The 18,548-nt window shown below is 40.9% G+C and overlaps 1 protein-coding gene across 3 annotated transcripts in view; it reads right to left on the bottom strand.

Moving 5' to 3' along the window:
- The window catches only part of LOC121338283 (protoheme IX farnesyltransferase, mitochondrial), a 97,151-nt gene extending 83,923 nt beyond the window's left edge, over positions 1-13,228 (bottom strand). For all 3 annotated transcript variants that reach the window (XM_041409119.1, XM_041409118.1, XM_041409117.1), the window contains exons 1-4: positions 13,100-13,228; positions 11,813-11,937; positions 10,036-10,360; positions 2,816-2,940 (exon numbers count right to left, since the gene is read on the bottom strand). In XM_041409119.1, coding sequence (XP_041265053.1) covers positions 2,816-2,940; positions 10,036-10,360; positions 11,813-11,937; positions 13,100-13,142 — 618 coding nt within the window. In that variant the 5' untranslated portion in view covers positions 13,143-13,228. The remainder of the gene's footprint in view (positions 1-2,815; positions 2,941-10,035; positions 10,361-11,812; positions 11,938-13,099) is intronic.
- Positions 13,229-18,548: the final 5,320 nt, after the last annotated feature.

The following is an 18,548-nucleotide window of genomic DNA, read 5'->3' on the forward strand; positions in this document are numbered from 1 at the left end:
TCGATCTGTTTTTCTTGTTAAAAAAAGTGAAAGTGGGGCAAGGATCCCCACTTAAGCACATTTTTGTAACTTTATGGCTCTTGCAGGCAGAAAAAAATAAGTTTAAAGTATGGCACACAACCATCTGAAAACAAGGAGGAAGTGACAATTAGAAGATTGTTTCAGACCAACTATGGCCTGGCTCACACCCCAGGACTTAAGTCAACTTAGTTAATTCATCTTAATTCACTGGGGGTAAAACCATCTCAGCTCCCACCAGATTGTTAAAATCAAGTAGTTGAGAGAAGGACAAAAAAAAAGGGAAAACCCCTCAACCTGACCAGTTACAAGTTTCTATCAATACTTCCATGAATTTCACAGAATCTTCATTACATTTTCACATGACCAGGCCCCTCATATCCTGTCCTAAATCACCGGGAAGACTCTTACACAATTCACACTTCACCTTCCCACGACACACGGGGGGAATGTAAATGGTGCACATAGATTTATCAGAGGAAAGAGGAGTGGGAAAGACGAGTTGCCCTTAAAGATGTACAGATTCATAGCAATTTGGGAAGCGGAAAGACGGTTATCATATAAAAAGGTCCTTAAGGGATAGAGAGGAGCAACAGGGGAAACATGAATCATGAGCTGCCAGAGAAGTGGATGCGTATGGGGAGCAATGGACAGAGCAAAGTAGCAATAAAGGAAGTTCCAAGTCAAATGTGCTCCTTCCCAACAGTCGAGATGGATTACCCAAGCTTTAAGTATTCATGGAAAATTAAATTGCAAGCCAATTCAGACACAGTAACACCAGGAAAAAGACACCCAACGACTGAAAGGATCCATTGATAAACAACAGATCACCAAGCACAGCTCTTTCCTTTCGCTTGCTTACCAACTCTGCTCCTTTATTTTTTTTAGTAGGAGTAATCTGCCTGCAAGGTCTCTCTAGACAGGAAAGTGGGTCAACATGAGTGAGTGTGAAAATTTAAAACGTTCAGCTGAAACTGCTGAAAGGCAGTTTGACACACCGTGAGGCTGGAGTAACTTGCAGTGAGTAAAGAGTGAATTAAAAGACCCAGCACAAAGTTACTGCACTCCTCTTAACTCCCCTTTACTATCCCAAGTGTCCAATTCCAAATTACAGCACAGAATTCCTATACTTCTGAGTACTTCAAGAGTTTAAAAAATGGCTTCCAAAAGTTTAAAAAGTGCCTACCTTTGGGACAAAATACAATGAGCAATACATGGAAGCTGAAGACAAAGAAAATAATTTTTTTGTGTGGCAATGTCACTTCTCAGAAGATCTAGCAAAATCTCAAGACAAGTTGCACAGTCTCTAGACAAGCTATCATTAATTCTCTTCATCCAGTAGTATCCACATCAAAAGTGAAGGCAGATATGACAGTAAATATTTCAAAGGATAACCCATAAATTTACTTTTAATATTAAAAAGGTAGTAAAGGAAAAAAGGGAGGAAAAAAGGGTATCTACAATATTATCAAAACCCAGCAAAACTTCACCTTAGTTATGACAGCCTTTCTTCCCAGCCTTTGTGTGAAAAATATGTACGTGATAACTAAATGTATTCTTCATAAAATAGCATGACATTTAAAATTATTTTTCAAGGCTATCTATGTGTTTCCAAGTTAGGCAGGCGACCTAAACACTTCCAAGCAATTAAAAATCATGCATTATCCTTCCCATTTTGCAGAGAAAACAGAGTTAGGTGCCTGCCCCAGTTTTAAGCTCAGTGAAAGAAACACTAAAACCTGTAAAAACAGTAAATAGGACTTACTTCAGGCTGAGCAAAATGCGTGCAGATGGGTGCAATCCCAAAAAACACATCAAAAACAGTAAATAGGACTTACTTCAGGCGGAGCAAAATGCGTGCAATCCCAAAAAACACATCGCATGCCTACAACTGGGGTGTTACAAGGTGTAAACATCAAAGAGCCCAACTCAAACAAGCTGACCCCAAGGTGTGGATCCCAGGAAACCTCCACTACTGGAGTCCCAGGAGTCACAAATGGTTGCTGAAACCACAAAGAGCTGTCAATAGTGGCACTGCTGCTGCCCCTTTTTCCAGGCCACATGGACAATTGAAAGTGACCATGGCTACCACACTCTGAAACTCCATTCAGCACCACAAGTGCTACTATCTGTTCACTAGTTAGGCTTTCCTTTGGGAAGCAGGGAGAGCCTAAGAGCCACTGTGCTTCACAACTGAGCGCAGGAGAGCCAAGATCAGCATCAGCCTCCACAGGCATGTTGACACACACAGGGAAATTCAAGGTCAGGCACCTGGAACATCTCTAGCATGGGACAACCTCCACACAATGGAGGTTCTCAGTTCATTCTGCAGATGTGCAGGAGATACCATGATCCCAGCCTGGACAAAATTCTGTTGAAGTCCCACTACAGCTGTTTTAAGTGGATCTGAGCCACTCTTAAGACAGATCCAACAAGGTCATACAATAACACAACCAAAGAATCTAGCCCATAAGGCTGGAGTCCCACTGGCTATTCTTACACTCCAATTACCCAGTCCTTCCTGTCATTTCCAGGGACCCAGGCTTGGGTATTACCAAGATAAACATTATTATTGGGAGGCTTAAAACCTCATCAACTCCATTCTATACAAACACACTGTGCCTAGCAACTCCACTTGAATTCTCAGGCATATATTACTTTTGTGGTGTCAGTTTTAGCAGCTCAGAGGTCAGGCAGCAGCTGAAGGCACAGTACTCCTGGCCATCCAGTCACACCCCTGGCAGCATTTCAGAAGCCAGGACACCAGTTTGCTGTACAGATAAAGAGATGGACTGACCTGATTTATGGAGTTGGCAGCACAGGATGCCAGGCCAGTTCCAAGGGAGGCAAGCAGGAAGCAGGTGATCTCAAAAGGGACCGGGGCCATGGCAAAGCCAGCGGACGCAGTGCTGACGACCAGAGCTGCAACGCAAGGGAGAGCACAGTTCAAAGCATCTACAAGAAACCATCTTTGTATATAACACTAGAGTTATGGCTTTCAAACCCTGAAAGAACTCTTGTGCAGATTAACTTTTTGCTCTCTTTATGGTTCACACTAGCTCCAGGAACAGGGTACAATTAATACAAACACTGTACGTAAAGAAATCAACAATGAGAAGGAGAACTGCCAGAGATTAAATAAGAAACCCACAAGCAGCAGCACATTAGCAGAAGATGTGAGGATACAACTTGTGTCTCTGTATTTCCTATTTTATGGATTTGCTATAGGACCAAACTGCCCCACACAACATGCCCAGGACTATTTGTTCCAGTAACTCACACATCACTGCAAAGTCTAACACAGAAGAAAAAACAGTAAGAAAAAATCCCACACTGAGATATATGCTTTATATCAAATTATAGCAGGAATTTAAGCAGTGTAGAGTCAAAAAGAGATTTGGGGCATGTAGCTACAGTAATTTCACTGCACAATCTCTGTTCCCACTGCTCCTATTTGACATGCCCACTTTGGGCTCACTTCATTTTGGGCCGAAAGAACAACACATCATCACAGAGACCCAACAACACTTAATAAGAACAATCACATCATCACAGAGATCCAACAACACTTAAAGGCCTCAAAATTCGAGTGGGTTCATAAAAAATCCATTTCAATTTCATCATGCAAAATTGTAACTTTAGTACACTACCACAAATCACATCCTTAAAATAAAAATTACCCAAGTTTTAATCCCAATATTGTAATTAGCCAAATAATAGGTCTCAAAAGCCTCACTTTTGGCAAGAAATAGTATAACATGACAAATTTCTTATACGATAAAAGTCAGCACACTTATGGAACATCTTGCTCATGACCTTGAACTTTACAATCTGAAATTATTAGTTATTAAATAGAAGGTATTTAAATTATGTTCTGATGTAGTTACATGCTTCAGACCTCAGCTAACTTAAATCAAAGCATCAAAATGTTCTTATCTTCCTGATTCCTACAAAGTCTCCTTTTTGTCTGAAGTTAAATAACAAATAAATAATCTTTGCTGACTGAAAATACCTGGATTATCTATTAAGCAGCACTACTTGAGATGAAAAACTAAATGTCATGGCAGAGACCTGCCAGTAAGGATGCACATGCAAAGTGTTCATTTCAAGAGATGTGCCTGCCTAAGAACCTTACGATTTAATCCTGAAAACACAGTGGAGAAAACTTGCTGCTCATCAAAACTTTTCTCTAAGTATTAAAATCCACTGATGGCCAAATATTATTAAAATAGCATGCATATTATAATAAGTGTTAATTATTTAGCCTTGTTACAGATTCACAGGCTACTTCTACAATACAGATCTAAGACAGAACTTCACCCTTCTGAGCAGCTCTGAAAGAATCACAGATTCTGCTGCCTCACCAGATAAATGAACATGAAGGTACTGATCATTCTGAAAGACTAGTTCTTATTTATTATATAATTACAACACTGTATTAGTTTCCAAACTCTTGAATCCTCCTTAGGTATGCACAAGAAAACATGAAATGCATTGGTAAAACTAAGAGAGTTTAAAAAATGCACTGAAAATTACAGTGAACAGTGGCATTTGCTTTTCCAAGAGTGATTACATTCATTCTTTTTTTTGCATAATAAATCACACGCTCACTTCTAGACAAGAATTTAATTAAAACTTATCTTAGAGAGCACTTTACACCAATTTATTAGGGGAAAACACCAACTCATTTACTGGAGAAGAAAGGTGGAATGGATTGGCAAACAGTCAGTGTAACATTACCACTACCCTGACCCCAAAGAAATTCTAACACTGTACAGTTACAGCACTAATTAAAGTCCCAATTGATTTCTCCAGATTAATTTTAGCCAGTCATTTGAGCATGACTTATCAGGATCTCATTTAAAAAGGCTGCAGTACATCCTCTCCCATATCCCATTAGAGCAGGCACTTTTTCTTGTTTGGGCAGAGTTTGCACACCAGGAGTCCCCTGCTTTCCTCATCGCCCAGATATTCCAATACAACACATCAGCAGCAAATAGGAAAATGCTCCCTTTGGATTGGGAAGTTTATTTTCTTTAACTGTGGAAGCAATAATTTACTCTTCAGCTTCCCTCGTGGAGGAAAAGTGTATTTAATTGAGATCACATCAAGGGAATGAGGTCATTGACTCTGTTTGTTTTTTAATCCCTGTTAGTTTAGTGCGTTAGGGGCCAAATGAACTTCACCTTATTGCATAATAGATGGAATTGATCCTTTCAAGACTTGTTGATGGGAGCTGGCATTACACAGACTCTTCAAAAAGCCAAGATTTAAACTTATGATCTCAGCCTAAGCCTTATTTTCAGTCTTTTAAACATTTTTAGCTTTCACAAAAATTAACAGGGGACATTTGTCTCCCACGTCAATGTAGATGAAAAAGAAAATGCTAATGGATTGGTGACAAAGAGTGAATTATAATGTTTCCGGCATAAAAACCAGTCCAAAAGTTTAGTGTGTTCTTTACATTCCTTTTCCACTTCATCACAATGTGCTCTGCCTTTATAAATCCTTTGTGTTTACAGCATGTGAATCATTGTGCCATATTTTGTTTACCTACTATTAAAAAGTAGCCAAGCCAAAATAAAAGCACAGAAAGCCAAAGCAAATCAATCCTGCTCTAGAATTCCCTTCTACTCCTGTACTGGTGATATATCAGTACATAAGGAAGGGGAAAAGCAAATGCATTTGTACTTTTTTTTCAACAAATAATTTCACTGCTTTACTCTCTACAGCCCATAAAGGAAAGTTGCTTTCCAAAAGCTGAAGAAATATTCCTTCCTGAGTTTTCACACTGCAGTTTCTGGAAAGCCAACTGTAGCAGCAGTATTTAGTGCTACCCACCTAACCAACACATCCTTTGTAAATCCAGGTTTGTTCAGGCACATCAAAGTTTTGATACAAATTACAACCTGCACACTAATAAAGGCCACGCTCCTGAAGCAAACTCAAATTTGGGACAATGATTTGAAATAAGTCTGCACCAAATCATGCAAAATCCAACTGCAATATGACAAACAGAGCAGATAACCTCTTCTTACCATCAAACAATTTTAAAATGCTTTGCCAAAAATGAACTGTAATGATGTTGTATTTTTAATTTGTTTTTCTTGTAGCATGGAAAACCAATTGCCAGAAAGCTTTAGTTTCTTTGAAGGGATAATAGTTACTGGTTTCATAATCACAAAAGAAGAATCACTTTGACAAATATATGAAATACATTTAGAACTGTTAATAAAGGTAAAGTAGCAATAATCATAACAGTAACAACCAATAAGTATTTTTCAAAGTTTCTGGCTATACTGAAGTTTTCATTTAAAGAATAAATGCTATTATTCCAGAATCAGCTGGGAACATACAGAACTCCACTAAAGCAAATGCATTTTTTTTACTACAGTAGCTGTTACCAGACTTTCAGCCTACAAACACAACACAGGCCCCTTATTTAGTCATTGCTGCAGCTTGGTAAGCTTCAAGAGTCATTGTGCAAAACTGCATCTTCATCATCTTGGCATCACCAATACACAACAGACAAGAGATGAAGCAGGATCACACCTTCACAATCACACCTTCAATCTGTACCAAATATCTCAGGCTCCTGGTTTCAGGTTCCACACATCTGTGCTAGAGGATCGCTATCCCACAGACACAAATCCATACAGAAGCAATACATCCAATAAATTCCAGCTGTTTGCTAGTATGCACAAGATATATGAAAAACAAGAAACATGAAATGTTTTTGTTTGAAATAACAAGATATATGAAAAAAAAAAATTTCTAGTTTAGTCTTCAAAACTGAAAATGCTCAGAAATTAGCATATTTGTCCACACATGTTGATCCACATCTCAGACAGGTGCTATGTAATCAGATTCAAGTAGGTTGGAAAAGACCTCCAAGATCATCAGTCCAGCCTTTGATCACCATCCTGCCAAGTGGACTAAAGCACTGAGTGCCATGTTCAGTCTTTTCTCAAAGACACAGGGTGCTGCACATCACAGAATCACTGAACAGTTTGGGCTGCAAGGGACTTTGAAGATCATCTACTTCCAACCCCCTACTGTGGGCAGGGACACCTTCCACTATCCCAGGTTGCTCCAAGCCCCATCAAACCTGGCCTTGAACACTTCCAGGGATGGAACAGCCTGTTCCAATTTAGCTGCTTGTCCTCACAGAAAGACCAACATGCTACAGGAGCAACAACAAGGAAATGTTCACAAACCCTAGTGCGATATCTAAGGGAACACTCGGCATTTTTCATATGCTTTCCTCGGTTTGCCCAAACTAAAAACTGAACTTTGATTTTCCTGTGGTTTTACATATAGTCCATCTGAGTTTTCATCTGTAAACCTTGGAGGAAACACTACTACAATCTAAACTTGAAGTTAAATTTAAGAAGACGAGACAAGCTGAAATTCCAAGTGTGTGTGCGCATTACAAATTGCTAGAATTTCCTCTTATTCCCCATACCTTCCCTTGTCTCTCTCCCATTTTCAGTTACACAGCAACTTTAGGATAAAACAATGCATTTATAATTCTGAAAATCTATCAGACAGATGCATTAGCTTTCCAAGTGCCTGAGTGGAAGGATACAGCTGTTCAGAGAGCAGGCAACATAAAACACGACAGAGATGGGAATGGATGGAAATTTAACCCAAAAAGATAATGAAAGGTTAATGAAAAGTTCCCTAACTGTTTTCTATGGCAAAAGAATATAAACAAAAATCTATTCCTATTTTCAAGGCAGAGCTTCTAATGGCAGAGTCACAAAAGCTGCAGTTTACATGAAGCAGGAGGGTATGGAAATAGCAAAACTCATTTCCTTTCCAAGGTGAAGTACAGTTCATACTACAAACAAAAAATATCTTTCCAGCAGCAGCAGGAAAATAACAGAGCATAAGGAAGTCCCATTTTGGCATCATGCAGAGTTTGTTTTTTTGTTATTTCATACTTTAAAAAGTATAAATAAAGTGTCTGCCAAAAAAAACCACACAGGATATGAGATCTATGACAACTTCACGGGTGAAAGGAACTGAGTTGTACGACATTTGCAACTTAAAAACTGACCTCAGAGAATTTATTCTTCTTTAAAAAAAAAATCAAATAACTACAATACTATAGTCTTTACAAAATATATAATTTGTATAAATGATTACAGTTGTAATCAAAATTGTAAAAATTTTCCTTGCTCTACATATTACACACAGTCTTATTCCTGCTTATGTCCTGCCTTATGCCAGGACCAATAAAGACCAACAACAGAACTCCCCTTCTACAAAGTTCTCTTCATCCAACTTACTCTTTTACACTTTCCACTTACAAAAAATTTGCACACCAAACACACAGAGATCACCATGAGAAAAGAGGGTAAGTTTTTTTCTGTATCTCTCCATACCTTCTCAACAGGTAAAGTTTACCACATTTGCCTTGGATCAAGAACTCCTCCAGGCACAGGAGAAGACGGAGAGAAACTAAAACCACAGTCCCTTTCCCAACAGGCTTGCAAGCTGGATTGAAAATTGTACAGCTCTTCAGGAATTAGCAATCAAGCTTGCACTTGAAAAGACACTGTCATAGAAAACAACAGTCCTGAAGGGAATGAAATTCCTTAACCTCTGCCTTCTATACCCTATTTTAAATCCAGAATTGTGCTTGTCCAGTTACAAGAGGCTACCAGGAACTGTTGAAGAGTTTTGCAGCAACTCTGAGGCCAGAGAAAAAAGTATCACATGAAATTGCTTTCTCTTGAAAATGACACTCTCCCATCGTGCTGAAGTTGTTGAAACTCCCATTTCAAGAAGCACCAGTAACACTGAGATATGGTACAAGCACTGAGCTTACCCATCAGCAAACATAAAAAAAGAACATCTCAAGTACTTTCAACAACAGTCAATTTTCTCTCTCTCTGGTCCCTTGATCAGTACAAAATAAATGCCCTCAGTCTTTCTAAAAACAAAGAGGAAGAAAATTTGGATGTGCAAACAAGAAACAAGATCAGTTGTGCAAAATCCAAAACATGAGATGTATCAGGAACACAGATGAAAATGTAAATTACCATTATATCCTCTATGTGGTCAGCAAGATTTTTCCACAGAAAAACAAACAATGAAAACTTATATACTGCAAGACAAAAAAGTTTTTAAAAGTAAACTGAATTCATGACATTCATTATAACAAATTTTTAGGGCAAGGAACAGTCTTGTTATCAGAAATTCACTTGACTGACTGGAGAGCACCTAGGCAAGGACTTAGGAAATTACATTTCTGTTCTTGGACTTTATATCATAGACAAGATGTAAGGCTTTGGTCAGATAATTAGAGCCTCCTTAGAAATAAAAGTATACATAGCACTACCTATTGGCAAAGGGGTAATTTATAAGTGTTCCTATTGGCAAAAGAGTTACTTAAAGTCGTTAAGTGCTACTACTTGAACAAGACAAAACATAGTTAAGGCTGCAAGGCAATTGCTTAACAAATTGCTGGTTTGAAAAGACAACACTATCACTGACTGAAAAGTAAATCAGTTAATCAGAATTTTACAAAATTCAACTGGTCAGACTCAAACATTTTCCTTTCTAATACAGGAAACCACTTGAATTATCTTTCGTTGGGACTTCTAGTGCTAATTTCACAACTAGCAGTTCTACAGTGAAAGGTATGTAAATAGGACAAAACACTGGTAAACTTAAGGAAGACAACTTCAAATACTGAACATATTATTTGTACATTCACTTCCTTACCCGGTTTCACTGTAGTCTGTCTACTAACGCTTGCTTATTTCCCAGAAACTAGCTGACAACAAGATGCAAGCTCCTCTCATTGTTTTTAAACAAAATTAATGGGAAAACTATTAAATGCTTCCATTAAAAAAATTTCCTAGCACATACTTGATGAAATTCATCCAACCTAGCATCAGTAAAGTGGGAATTATCACATGCAAACCTAAGCCATACCAGTAAGATCGCAAAGAATTCTGCTATCAAGCAGAATGCAGAGAAATGAGGAAAAATTACCAGTAATACCTGTAAGCTTGATTTTGGACAAGCGTGCCAAAATTCCTGGCAAATCATGCAGCCGTAGCTTCATTTCTTTCCATTGTCTGTCTTCCTTGGATTCAGCTCCCACTGGTGTGACTGAGTCTTCAGTTTCTGCAGCTGACTTTATTTCTCTCAACTCCTTTCTGCTTGACATCTCACACCACGACTGATGAACAGGTGAAACTGAGCTAATTTTGTTTACAGACTTTTTTTCCTGATCCAGTTGCTGAAGCTCATGAAAAGGAGACACAACTGAGTCGGACTTGGGTTTGGCACGTTGACTGAGGTCTTTGTTGCACTGTGTTACATACTAAATACAATGAGAAATGTTAAAGCAAATACATAAAGATATTTCTGTCCATTTCACTTTATTAACACCAAGAATATAATTACTATTTTGTTCTTGCTAGGAGAATTACTTCCATGACCCAACTGAGCTAGTCTGAATTTCAGACACTTACTTCACACACAGAAAGACTTCTGAAGTTGGCTTAGATATTACAAAAGCAGCTTTACAACTCACAACTGAATCAATGTTTATGTAAGCCTGGAGAATTGCATTTGAATGTTTACTTCCTCCCCCATAGCTACAACAGCAAACTCTTTGTTCATATCCAAAACCACCAGGTAATACAACATGACTTACAACTAATCAATTCCACAGAATAATAAAGGTTGGAACGACCTCCAAGGTCATTGAGCCCAACCTTTGACCAAACAAAATTCACCTTTAAACAGAGAAATATACAAATACCCACACAGCTTCAGTTTCCAAACATAAGTACTAAACTTATGCATATTTAAGAAATGAAAAAATTAAAAATATGCCAAAAAACACAATCTACCACCTATGATAAAAAATCATCTCCCACATGATTATTATTTATGCCTAACTTTTTGTAAATTAATTAGACAAAAAATTTCAAAGGAACACATATTGAACAGTAAATTAGGATATAGTTGTTTGCTCTCTTTCAGAGCTCACAGAATAAACACAGAACAAGAAAAAGAGCATTTAGAATCTCTTCTCATATTTTCTTCCCCCGAATATTCTATATATTTCAAGCACCAGAAGCACAGAAAGAGAGAACTTTAAACCAATCCTGATTTCAAGTACACAGTAATAATTACAATGAGGAAGAGTGGTCTGCAACTCTGAATGAGCAATGTGAATACAGTTCAAATCAGCAGCACAATTAAAAAAAAATTACTACCATCCACTAACATATGATACAACTGGTCAAAGAAGAAGATGTAATGTTTAATGATAATTACAGCTCTTTTAATACCTAAAACTAACAGCATACTGTAAATGTAACCCATTAACTTAATGAGCTCAGGAATTTTGACTCAAATAAACCAATTAACTGAGAACACATCACCTCTACAAGTGAGTTCCATCTATCACTTGTATGACTGCTAGCCAAGATGTGACTTTATTAGCATTTTTATAAATAATGATTTTAAAATAATGTTATGTCAAGTTTCTCAACAGGAGATGAGTGCCCTATTTCAAGGGTACAGAAGCCTCCTGTCAAGCAGAGCAAGCACAAGGCACTGTCCTTGCTACAAAATGTTTCCTCCAGCCTGAGATGTTTTAGGATACCAAGTGCTTTAGCTCTGATTTATAGCAAAATGGAGACGTTTACAATTGCCTGAGTTTGGCTGATAAGAAAAATATTACTCTTATCAACTAATCTCCATTTTGACTTATCACATGGGATGAATGAGAAATATGGGATAGGTACACTCCTTGACTTACCATTCGTTTGAGAAAGTTAAAGTACTGAAAGGTAATCAACCTGTTGCTGGCCACATGGTGAAGGTGCACAAACCGGCATGGTATCTGCCGTGCACCAGTGCTCCTCAGATGCCAAACAAATAATCCTGTTTAACAGAAAACAAGAAAAAAAAAGGTAGCAGTAGATTCCAGTTTCTTCTTTCAGATTGTTTGCTTCTAATTAGGACTACAGCGCCTGTTGTCAGCTGTGACACAGGACAACCCAACAAATGGGAACCAGGGTCAGGTAATGGAAAATGTTTGTTGCTCCAGGTAAAAGACATGACAGTGCAAAATCATGGAACCATTAAAGATGGAAAATACCTTTAAGATCAAGTCTCAATATTAACCCAGCATGGCCAGGTCCACTACTGAACCATGTCCCCAAGTACTACATCCACAGTTTTTTAACCCTTACAGGGAGCAATAGCATTGGTGACTCTATTACTGCCCTGGGCAGCTTGTGCCACTGCCTGACCACCCATTCAGAGAGATAATTTTGCCTAATATCCAACACAAACCTCCCCTAGTCCAACTTGTAGCTGCTTTCTCTTATCCTGTCCCTTCCTGCCTGGGAGCAGAGCCCAATCCCCACCTAGCTGCACCTTCTTGTTAGGGAATTGTGGAGAATGGGAAGTTCCCCTGAACCTCCTTTACTTCAGGCTGAGGCTCCCAGCTCCCTCAGCTGCTTCTGGTGCTCCAGACCCTTCCCGAGCTCCGTTCCCTTCCCTGGACACATTGCAACCCCTCCTTTTCTTTCTTATCCCAAGGGGCCCAAAACTGAACTGTAGGCAAGTCCCAATAATTTTGGGTATTTCTTCGAAATTCCTGAGCATCAGCAAGACGCATTTTCACAGAATATCCCGAGCTGGAAGAGACCCGCAAAGATCATCAAATTCAATTTCTGGCCCTTCACAGGACATCCCAACAATCCTCAACTGGAATCCCAATTGAGGATCCCAATCCCACCCTGACCTTGAAAGGGCTGTCCAAACACTGCTTGAGCTCAGGCAGCCTTGCTAATGGAGCATCGTACAATATAGTATTGTCCAGCTACTACATACACGATCGACAAGATTATCTTGCCAAAGAAGCGCTGAGAGGAAGCAGCTGCCATAGGACAGCACTAAAGTCAAACACGCGTGGAGGACACAGTGCAGCACACGGGGACACGCACACGCATGGCCTTGCAGGCTCCGGGGGCCGCTCCACAGAGCCGCCCTGGCCCTGCCCGCACAGCGGCCCTCTCGCCCTACGGCCCCGCGGTACCTGCGAGCGCCCGGGGCGGGCGGCAGCTGCGGGCGGCCCTCATGGCCGCGGCTGCTGCGCCGCTCTCCTCTCACCGCCTGGGCGCCGCCATCTTCCCGGCGCGACCTCCGAACGCTTTCCGGGTCGGCGCTGCCGCGGAGGCGGAGCGGCCATGCCGGGGCTGGCCCGGCCAGTCGTGTTCCGGCCGTCCTGGAGCCCGGCCTGGCCTGCTCGCCAGTCAAGGGTGGCCTGTGGCGTGATGTAGTGAGAGTGTTTGAATGCCGAAGTTTGAAATTCCTAAGGGCAGTATATAAAAACGGCCTGGAAGGAGTCAAAAGGCTTTTGTCTACCAATACAAAACAAACGACATAACAGAATCAGAGGATCGTTTGGGTGGGAAGGGAGATCCCCTCTGGAGATCACCCGGTCCAAACCCCTGCCCAGGCAGGGTCACCCGGGGCAGGTGACACAGGAACACATCCAGGTGGGACTGGAATGTCTCCAGAGGGGGAGACTCCACGCCCTCCCTGGGCAGCAGTCCCAGGGCTCTGCCACCCCCCATGGAAAGAAGTTCTTCTCCATGCTGAGGTGGAATTTCATGTGTGTTGGTTCATGGCTATTGCTCTTTGTCCTGTCGCTGGGCACCACTGAGTAGAGTCTGGCACCATCCTCTCAGCATCCTTGGGGCTGTTCATATGCTCAGTCTTCCCCAAACTAAACAGGCTCGGCTCCCATAGTCTCTCCTCATTAGGAGATGCTCCAGACCCCTCATCATCTTTGTGGCCTCCACGGGACCCTCTCCAGTAGTTTGTCTTTTTTCTTCTGAGGCACACAGAACTGGACACAATACTCCAGATAATGAGGAAGGAAATTTAGATGTATAAACAAAATGTGTTGTGCAAGTCCAAAACATGAGATGTATCATCAACACAGATGAAAATGTAAATGACCATTATACACTTTATGTGGTCAACACACCTTTTCCATGGAGAAACAAGCAATGAAACAAAAAGTTTCAAAACTGAATTAAGGACTTTTTATTATAAAAAGTTGTTACTGCAAAGAACAACAAAAATAGTTCTTGGGGGGAGATGTGGGTGAGAGTGCTCCTGCAGAACAAGTGCCAGAGCAGTTTCTCGCCCTGCAAGCCAGCCAGTGAGCTTGAGTGAAGAACTGGGGTGTCATTTTTGGGGTACAGCAACAGGGGAAAACTTTCAGGTGGGAGCCAGCTCCAGATGGGAGACCTCCATCACCTTTCCCATGAAGTGCCCAGAGCCCCGTCTCGAGCCTCCTCACGGCCTCTGCCAGACACTGGGGCTGTTCCCTCTGCTGCATCCCCAGGCTCATCCCCATGGAAAACTTGTGGCCAGGATGTAGTGTCTGGCACAGCAAGAGGGTGACCAGGAGTGCACTGGGACATTGCAAAATCCTTGTACAACAGCCAAGGGAGGGCTAATAAAAATGAATCACTGCTGTAAGTCTGTGGAGTCTCATTCCCAAAAGAACCTGAGCTTTAAAGAGCCAATTACTTGGTTAAAAAAAAAAAAAAAAAAAAGTGTTTCGTTTTTAAAGTATACTTGGTTTAAAAAAAATAATTTAAAAAAAAAAAAAAAGTGCTTCGTTTTTAAAGTCATTTTTGAAATGGAAGGTTTTGTTTCTATACTCCTTGGGTAAAAATATGCATTTCAGGGGGTCATATTGAAGAGCTGTTGCAGCTGTCCTGTTGCATCCTGCCCTCATACATGTTCTGGGGGTGGCTGGATCCTTTGCTAAGCTGATTCAACTTGCTAAACTGAAAGGGAGAAATTGCTAACTTTGCTGGTTATACTGTTTGAACTGGTCCGGCGCAGGCACTGCTGTAAAGGTTGAAAAACTAAAGCAGGGCAAAGAGAAAGGGCCTTGGACCAGAGTCTGAACAAAAAGGGAAGGGAGTGGTTAGGACTGCTCCAGCTGTAAGGCATAATTGCACCCCCAAGGCATCTTTAAAATGTTTTCTCCTAAGAGTTTAAGTTCAGGAGATGTAGGCCATAAGTCACTTAAATGCTTTTGAAAGTCATTCTCAATATTTTTCCATGGAAATATTCCTCAGAACCATCTTCCTCTCAGGCTTTCATTTCTTTATAGTGCTTAAATTCATGCAAAAGTCATCTTAAATCATTATTAGGAAGATAAAATGAAAACACTCACTCTAATTTACTGAGAATATCCTACTTCAAAGCGTTTATTTCCTTCTGTTTGGGGAGCTAGGGAGAAATTAGGACTTCACAATTCTTACAGTTAATATCTGGTTTTACTCCGAGTTCTCATCATTGAGCTTTTATCACTTTGCAGTTACTGTTTGCATCTCTACTTTTTGCCCTTTTTTCTGCCCTCAAATTTACACCTGCAAAAATAAAACAAACATCACGCCACAAACACATACAACAGTTGCATAGAGGGCTGGAATGGTTGGTTGGTTTTAGGGCAGTTTGGGTCAGAGAGCAAAAGGTTGAGGTAGTCAAGTGTTCAGTGCCTGGGCTGAGATTTAAGGTTTAATGATTTTCATTGTCTTTCACTTGGGCAGTAAATTGCACCCCTGGAGAGAGGGGATACGACACTACTTTTCTAATTAAAGAGAATGCTATCCATGGACATCAAGACAGAGCAGTACCTCCTTGTGAAACAATAATGAGGATATAGGGCACACAAAACATCACATACCCATTTGGGTTGAACAACTAAATTTACTCCTAGAGAGAAAATAATCTTAGGATTTTTAGTGGACACAAGTATCCAAATGTCAGAGTTGTATTTGAGCCCAAAAGGGCTACACAGGCTTTGGATTTCATTACTGAAGGTTTGGCTCTGCACAGCGCTGATTCCACAGGAGCTGCCCCCAACAAAATACTCTAGAAAGAACCAGGAACTATGGAGTACAGAAAGGGAGCATGGACCTTTCAGGGAGCTCCCAGGACCCTCCCCACTCAGTTCCCACCAGCTAGCTCTTAAAAGCCCAGAAAGTGCTCCTTGCTGGCTGGCACCTCCAGGAACATACAAACCCCTGATGTGGGGAGTATCCGGTTCTCTGAGGTCCTCATGTACAAGGAGGATTCACGTCCCCTTTGATGAGCATGAGCAACTAAGAGGGGCATAAAATGCCAGTGAATTTAGGCTGGGTCTGATCTCCATAATGTAAATTAGAAGACACTTTTGCTGAGGTCAGTAGGGTTGCAGTGAGGAAAAGCCACCAGTGTGAGGCCCATCACAGTCATTTTCACAGGGATGAGAAGGTATATGAAAGATTTCCCTGCAAATACACCCTTTAGTTCCTTAGGGTTGATGCATCCATTTATACTTGCATAAGGAAGATAAAGTAAAACAGCACCAATCCCATGTGGTAACCTGATATACTGTCTGCAGTAGAGTCAGCGTCACGAAGAAAATTCAGGAAATCTGGCTGGAGCCATTTGTCAATGGTTTATTGCATTGTCAAGGCTAAGCTGGAGCGATTAAAACAGGGAACTCCAGAGTTCATAGCAATGTACATCAAGAACTGATGTCCTTTTGTTGCTCAACTTGAAAATTAGGCTGTGAGTTTAGGAGCCTGACTTTAGATACTCATTTTTAAAAAGACTGGTCAGAATTTCTAACAGAAAAAAAGAAATTGCCTCCTCTGGAAAATAGCCATTCCAAAACAATTCCCCCTAAAATTCTCACTAGGGGTGATAAAAATGCATGGCAGAGGGGAAGGGGCAGGAGAGGAGAGAGAAACAAGATGAATTAATATTCTTTTAAAGAACTTCTTGTAATTAATTTCTAGTGAGAATGGCCAATGTTGTTAATATGCAATTGGATCATCTACAAGTCCTGATGAATGGACAAATTCCAGGGCTGGAGACAAATGTTGCCTTCCTCTCCCAGAACTCACTGCTTATTCCACAGACTACTTAAACCTTCAACAGAAATGATTTGACTCTATATTACTAGTGCAATTAAAAGTTTCCATGTGCAGGTCACCTTTCCATTAATTTCCACCAGCCTCTCAATGGCTGGTGGAAATTAATGGAAATTAAAAGCATAGCAACAGGGAAAGGCTTTGAGCTCGTTTTATGAGGAGAGCTGCTAACCTGCTGCCCTGGTGTTTACAACACATGGACTGTGCCATAACTGGCATGAAAGACTGAAGATGTGCCTACATGAAGCAGCTCTCTATAAGCTCACCTGCAAATATATATATATTTTTATCCTATGATGTTGCAACAAACTATAGAAACAAGAGTGGTGTTACTGGCAGGAGCTGCTCTTTTTAAAAAGTCATCTGTGTTTGCAGATCAGATGTCACTTGTGCTTTAGTGATAGGGCGAGGGGAAACAGTTTTAAACTAAAAGAGGAAAAATTTAAATGAGGAAGAAGTTCTTCCCTGGGAGGGTGGTGAGGCCCTTACCCAGGTTGCCCAGAGAGACTGTGGCTGCCCAATCCCTGAAAGTGTCCCAAGCCAGGTTAGACAGGGCTTGGAGCAACCAGGATTAGTGGAAGGTGTCCTTGTCCATTGCAGAGGGTTTGGAATGAGGTGATCTTTATTTTCCCTTCCAACCCAAACTATTCTGTGATTCTATGTGTCTTTTGTGGGAAAAGACAGAAGGTTGACCAATTTATGTGCAAGGACTGAAGCCCAGTGCTCCACATGCCTGTATGACTACACGCAGGCTCCAGCTCCCAGCACTCAAAACCAAGCTCTTGGCTGGAGGTAATCAAAGTCTAAGTTTATAGCTTGCTCTTCTCAGCCGATCCTCCAAAACTGTGTGGCTGTGCAATGCTCCATTCACCTTCCTCTAGGAAAAAGAAAAGCTCATTTTAGGCACTGTAACAAAAGCAAGTGAAATGCAAATCCGACTTCAAAGGAGTGTGGGAAACGGAGAATTGGTTTACCAGCACAAGGAATGTGAACAGCCCTAGCTCATGTGTGTCAGGGGGAACATGTGCTGTGTAACCTCCTCCCAGGGCAGTCCAAAACATGAGACCATGGGTCAGTCCTTGTCTCTGTGTCCAGGTAAATAGCTTGCATTAAGTGGAACTGATGCCACTGATGGGATGGATGGAGCTTGCCTGAACACGTATAAATGGTCTGCTCCTTGGAGTTATTCTGTGGGAGAAAAGAGTTCAAATTGTAACCAGGCAGTTGTGAGAACTGAACTTAATCTCCCGCGTTCCCGACCTGCTGCAGGGAAATGGGAGATTCCCCATCCTTCACGTAGGTTTTCAAGCACATTATATTCCTTTTCTATGAAGAAATGTTTGGATTCTGGGAACACAGCTGAAGCCACAGATGGCTTTTTTTGAAAATTAGCCATTAACTAAAAGATCATTTATTCACAGATGTCCACCTAGCCCAGTATTGTGTGGGCAGAGGATTGAGGAGTGTTTGATTCAGGGCTGAGGACAAACAGCCCCTGGTGATACACAGTGGTGCTACACAGTCAGTGTTTTTTTC

Source organism: Onychostruthus taczanowskii, unplaced genomic scaffold (genome assembly GCF_017590055.1).
Source record: "Onychostruthus taczanowskii isolate IOZ18803 unplaced genomic scaffold, ASM1759005v1 scaffold30, whole genome shotgun sequence".
Taxonomy (NCBI): domain Eukaryota; kingdom Metazoa; phylum Chordata; class Aves; order Passeriformes; family Passeridae; genus Onychostruthus; species Onychostruthus taczanowskii.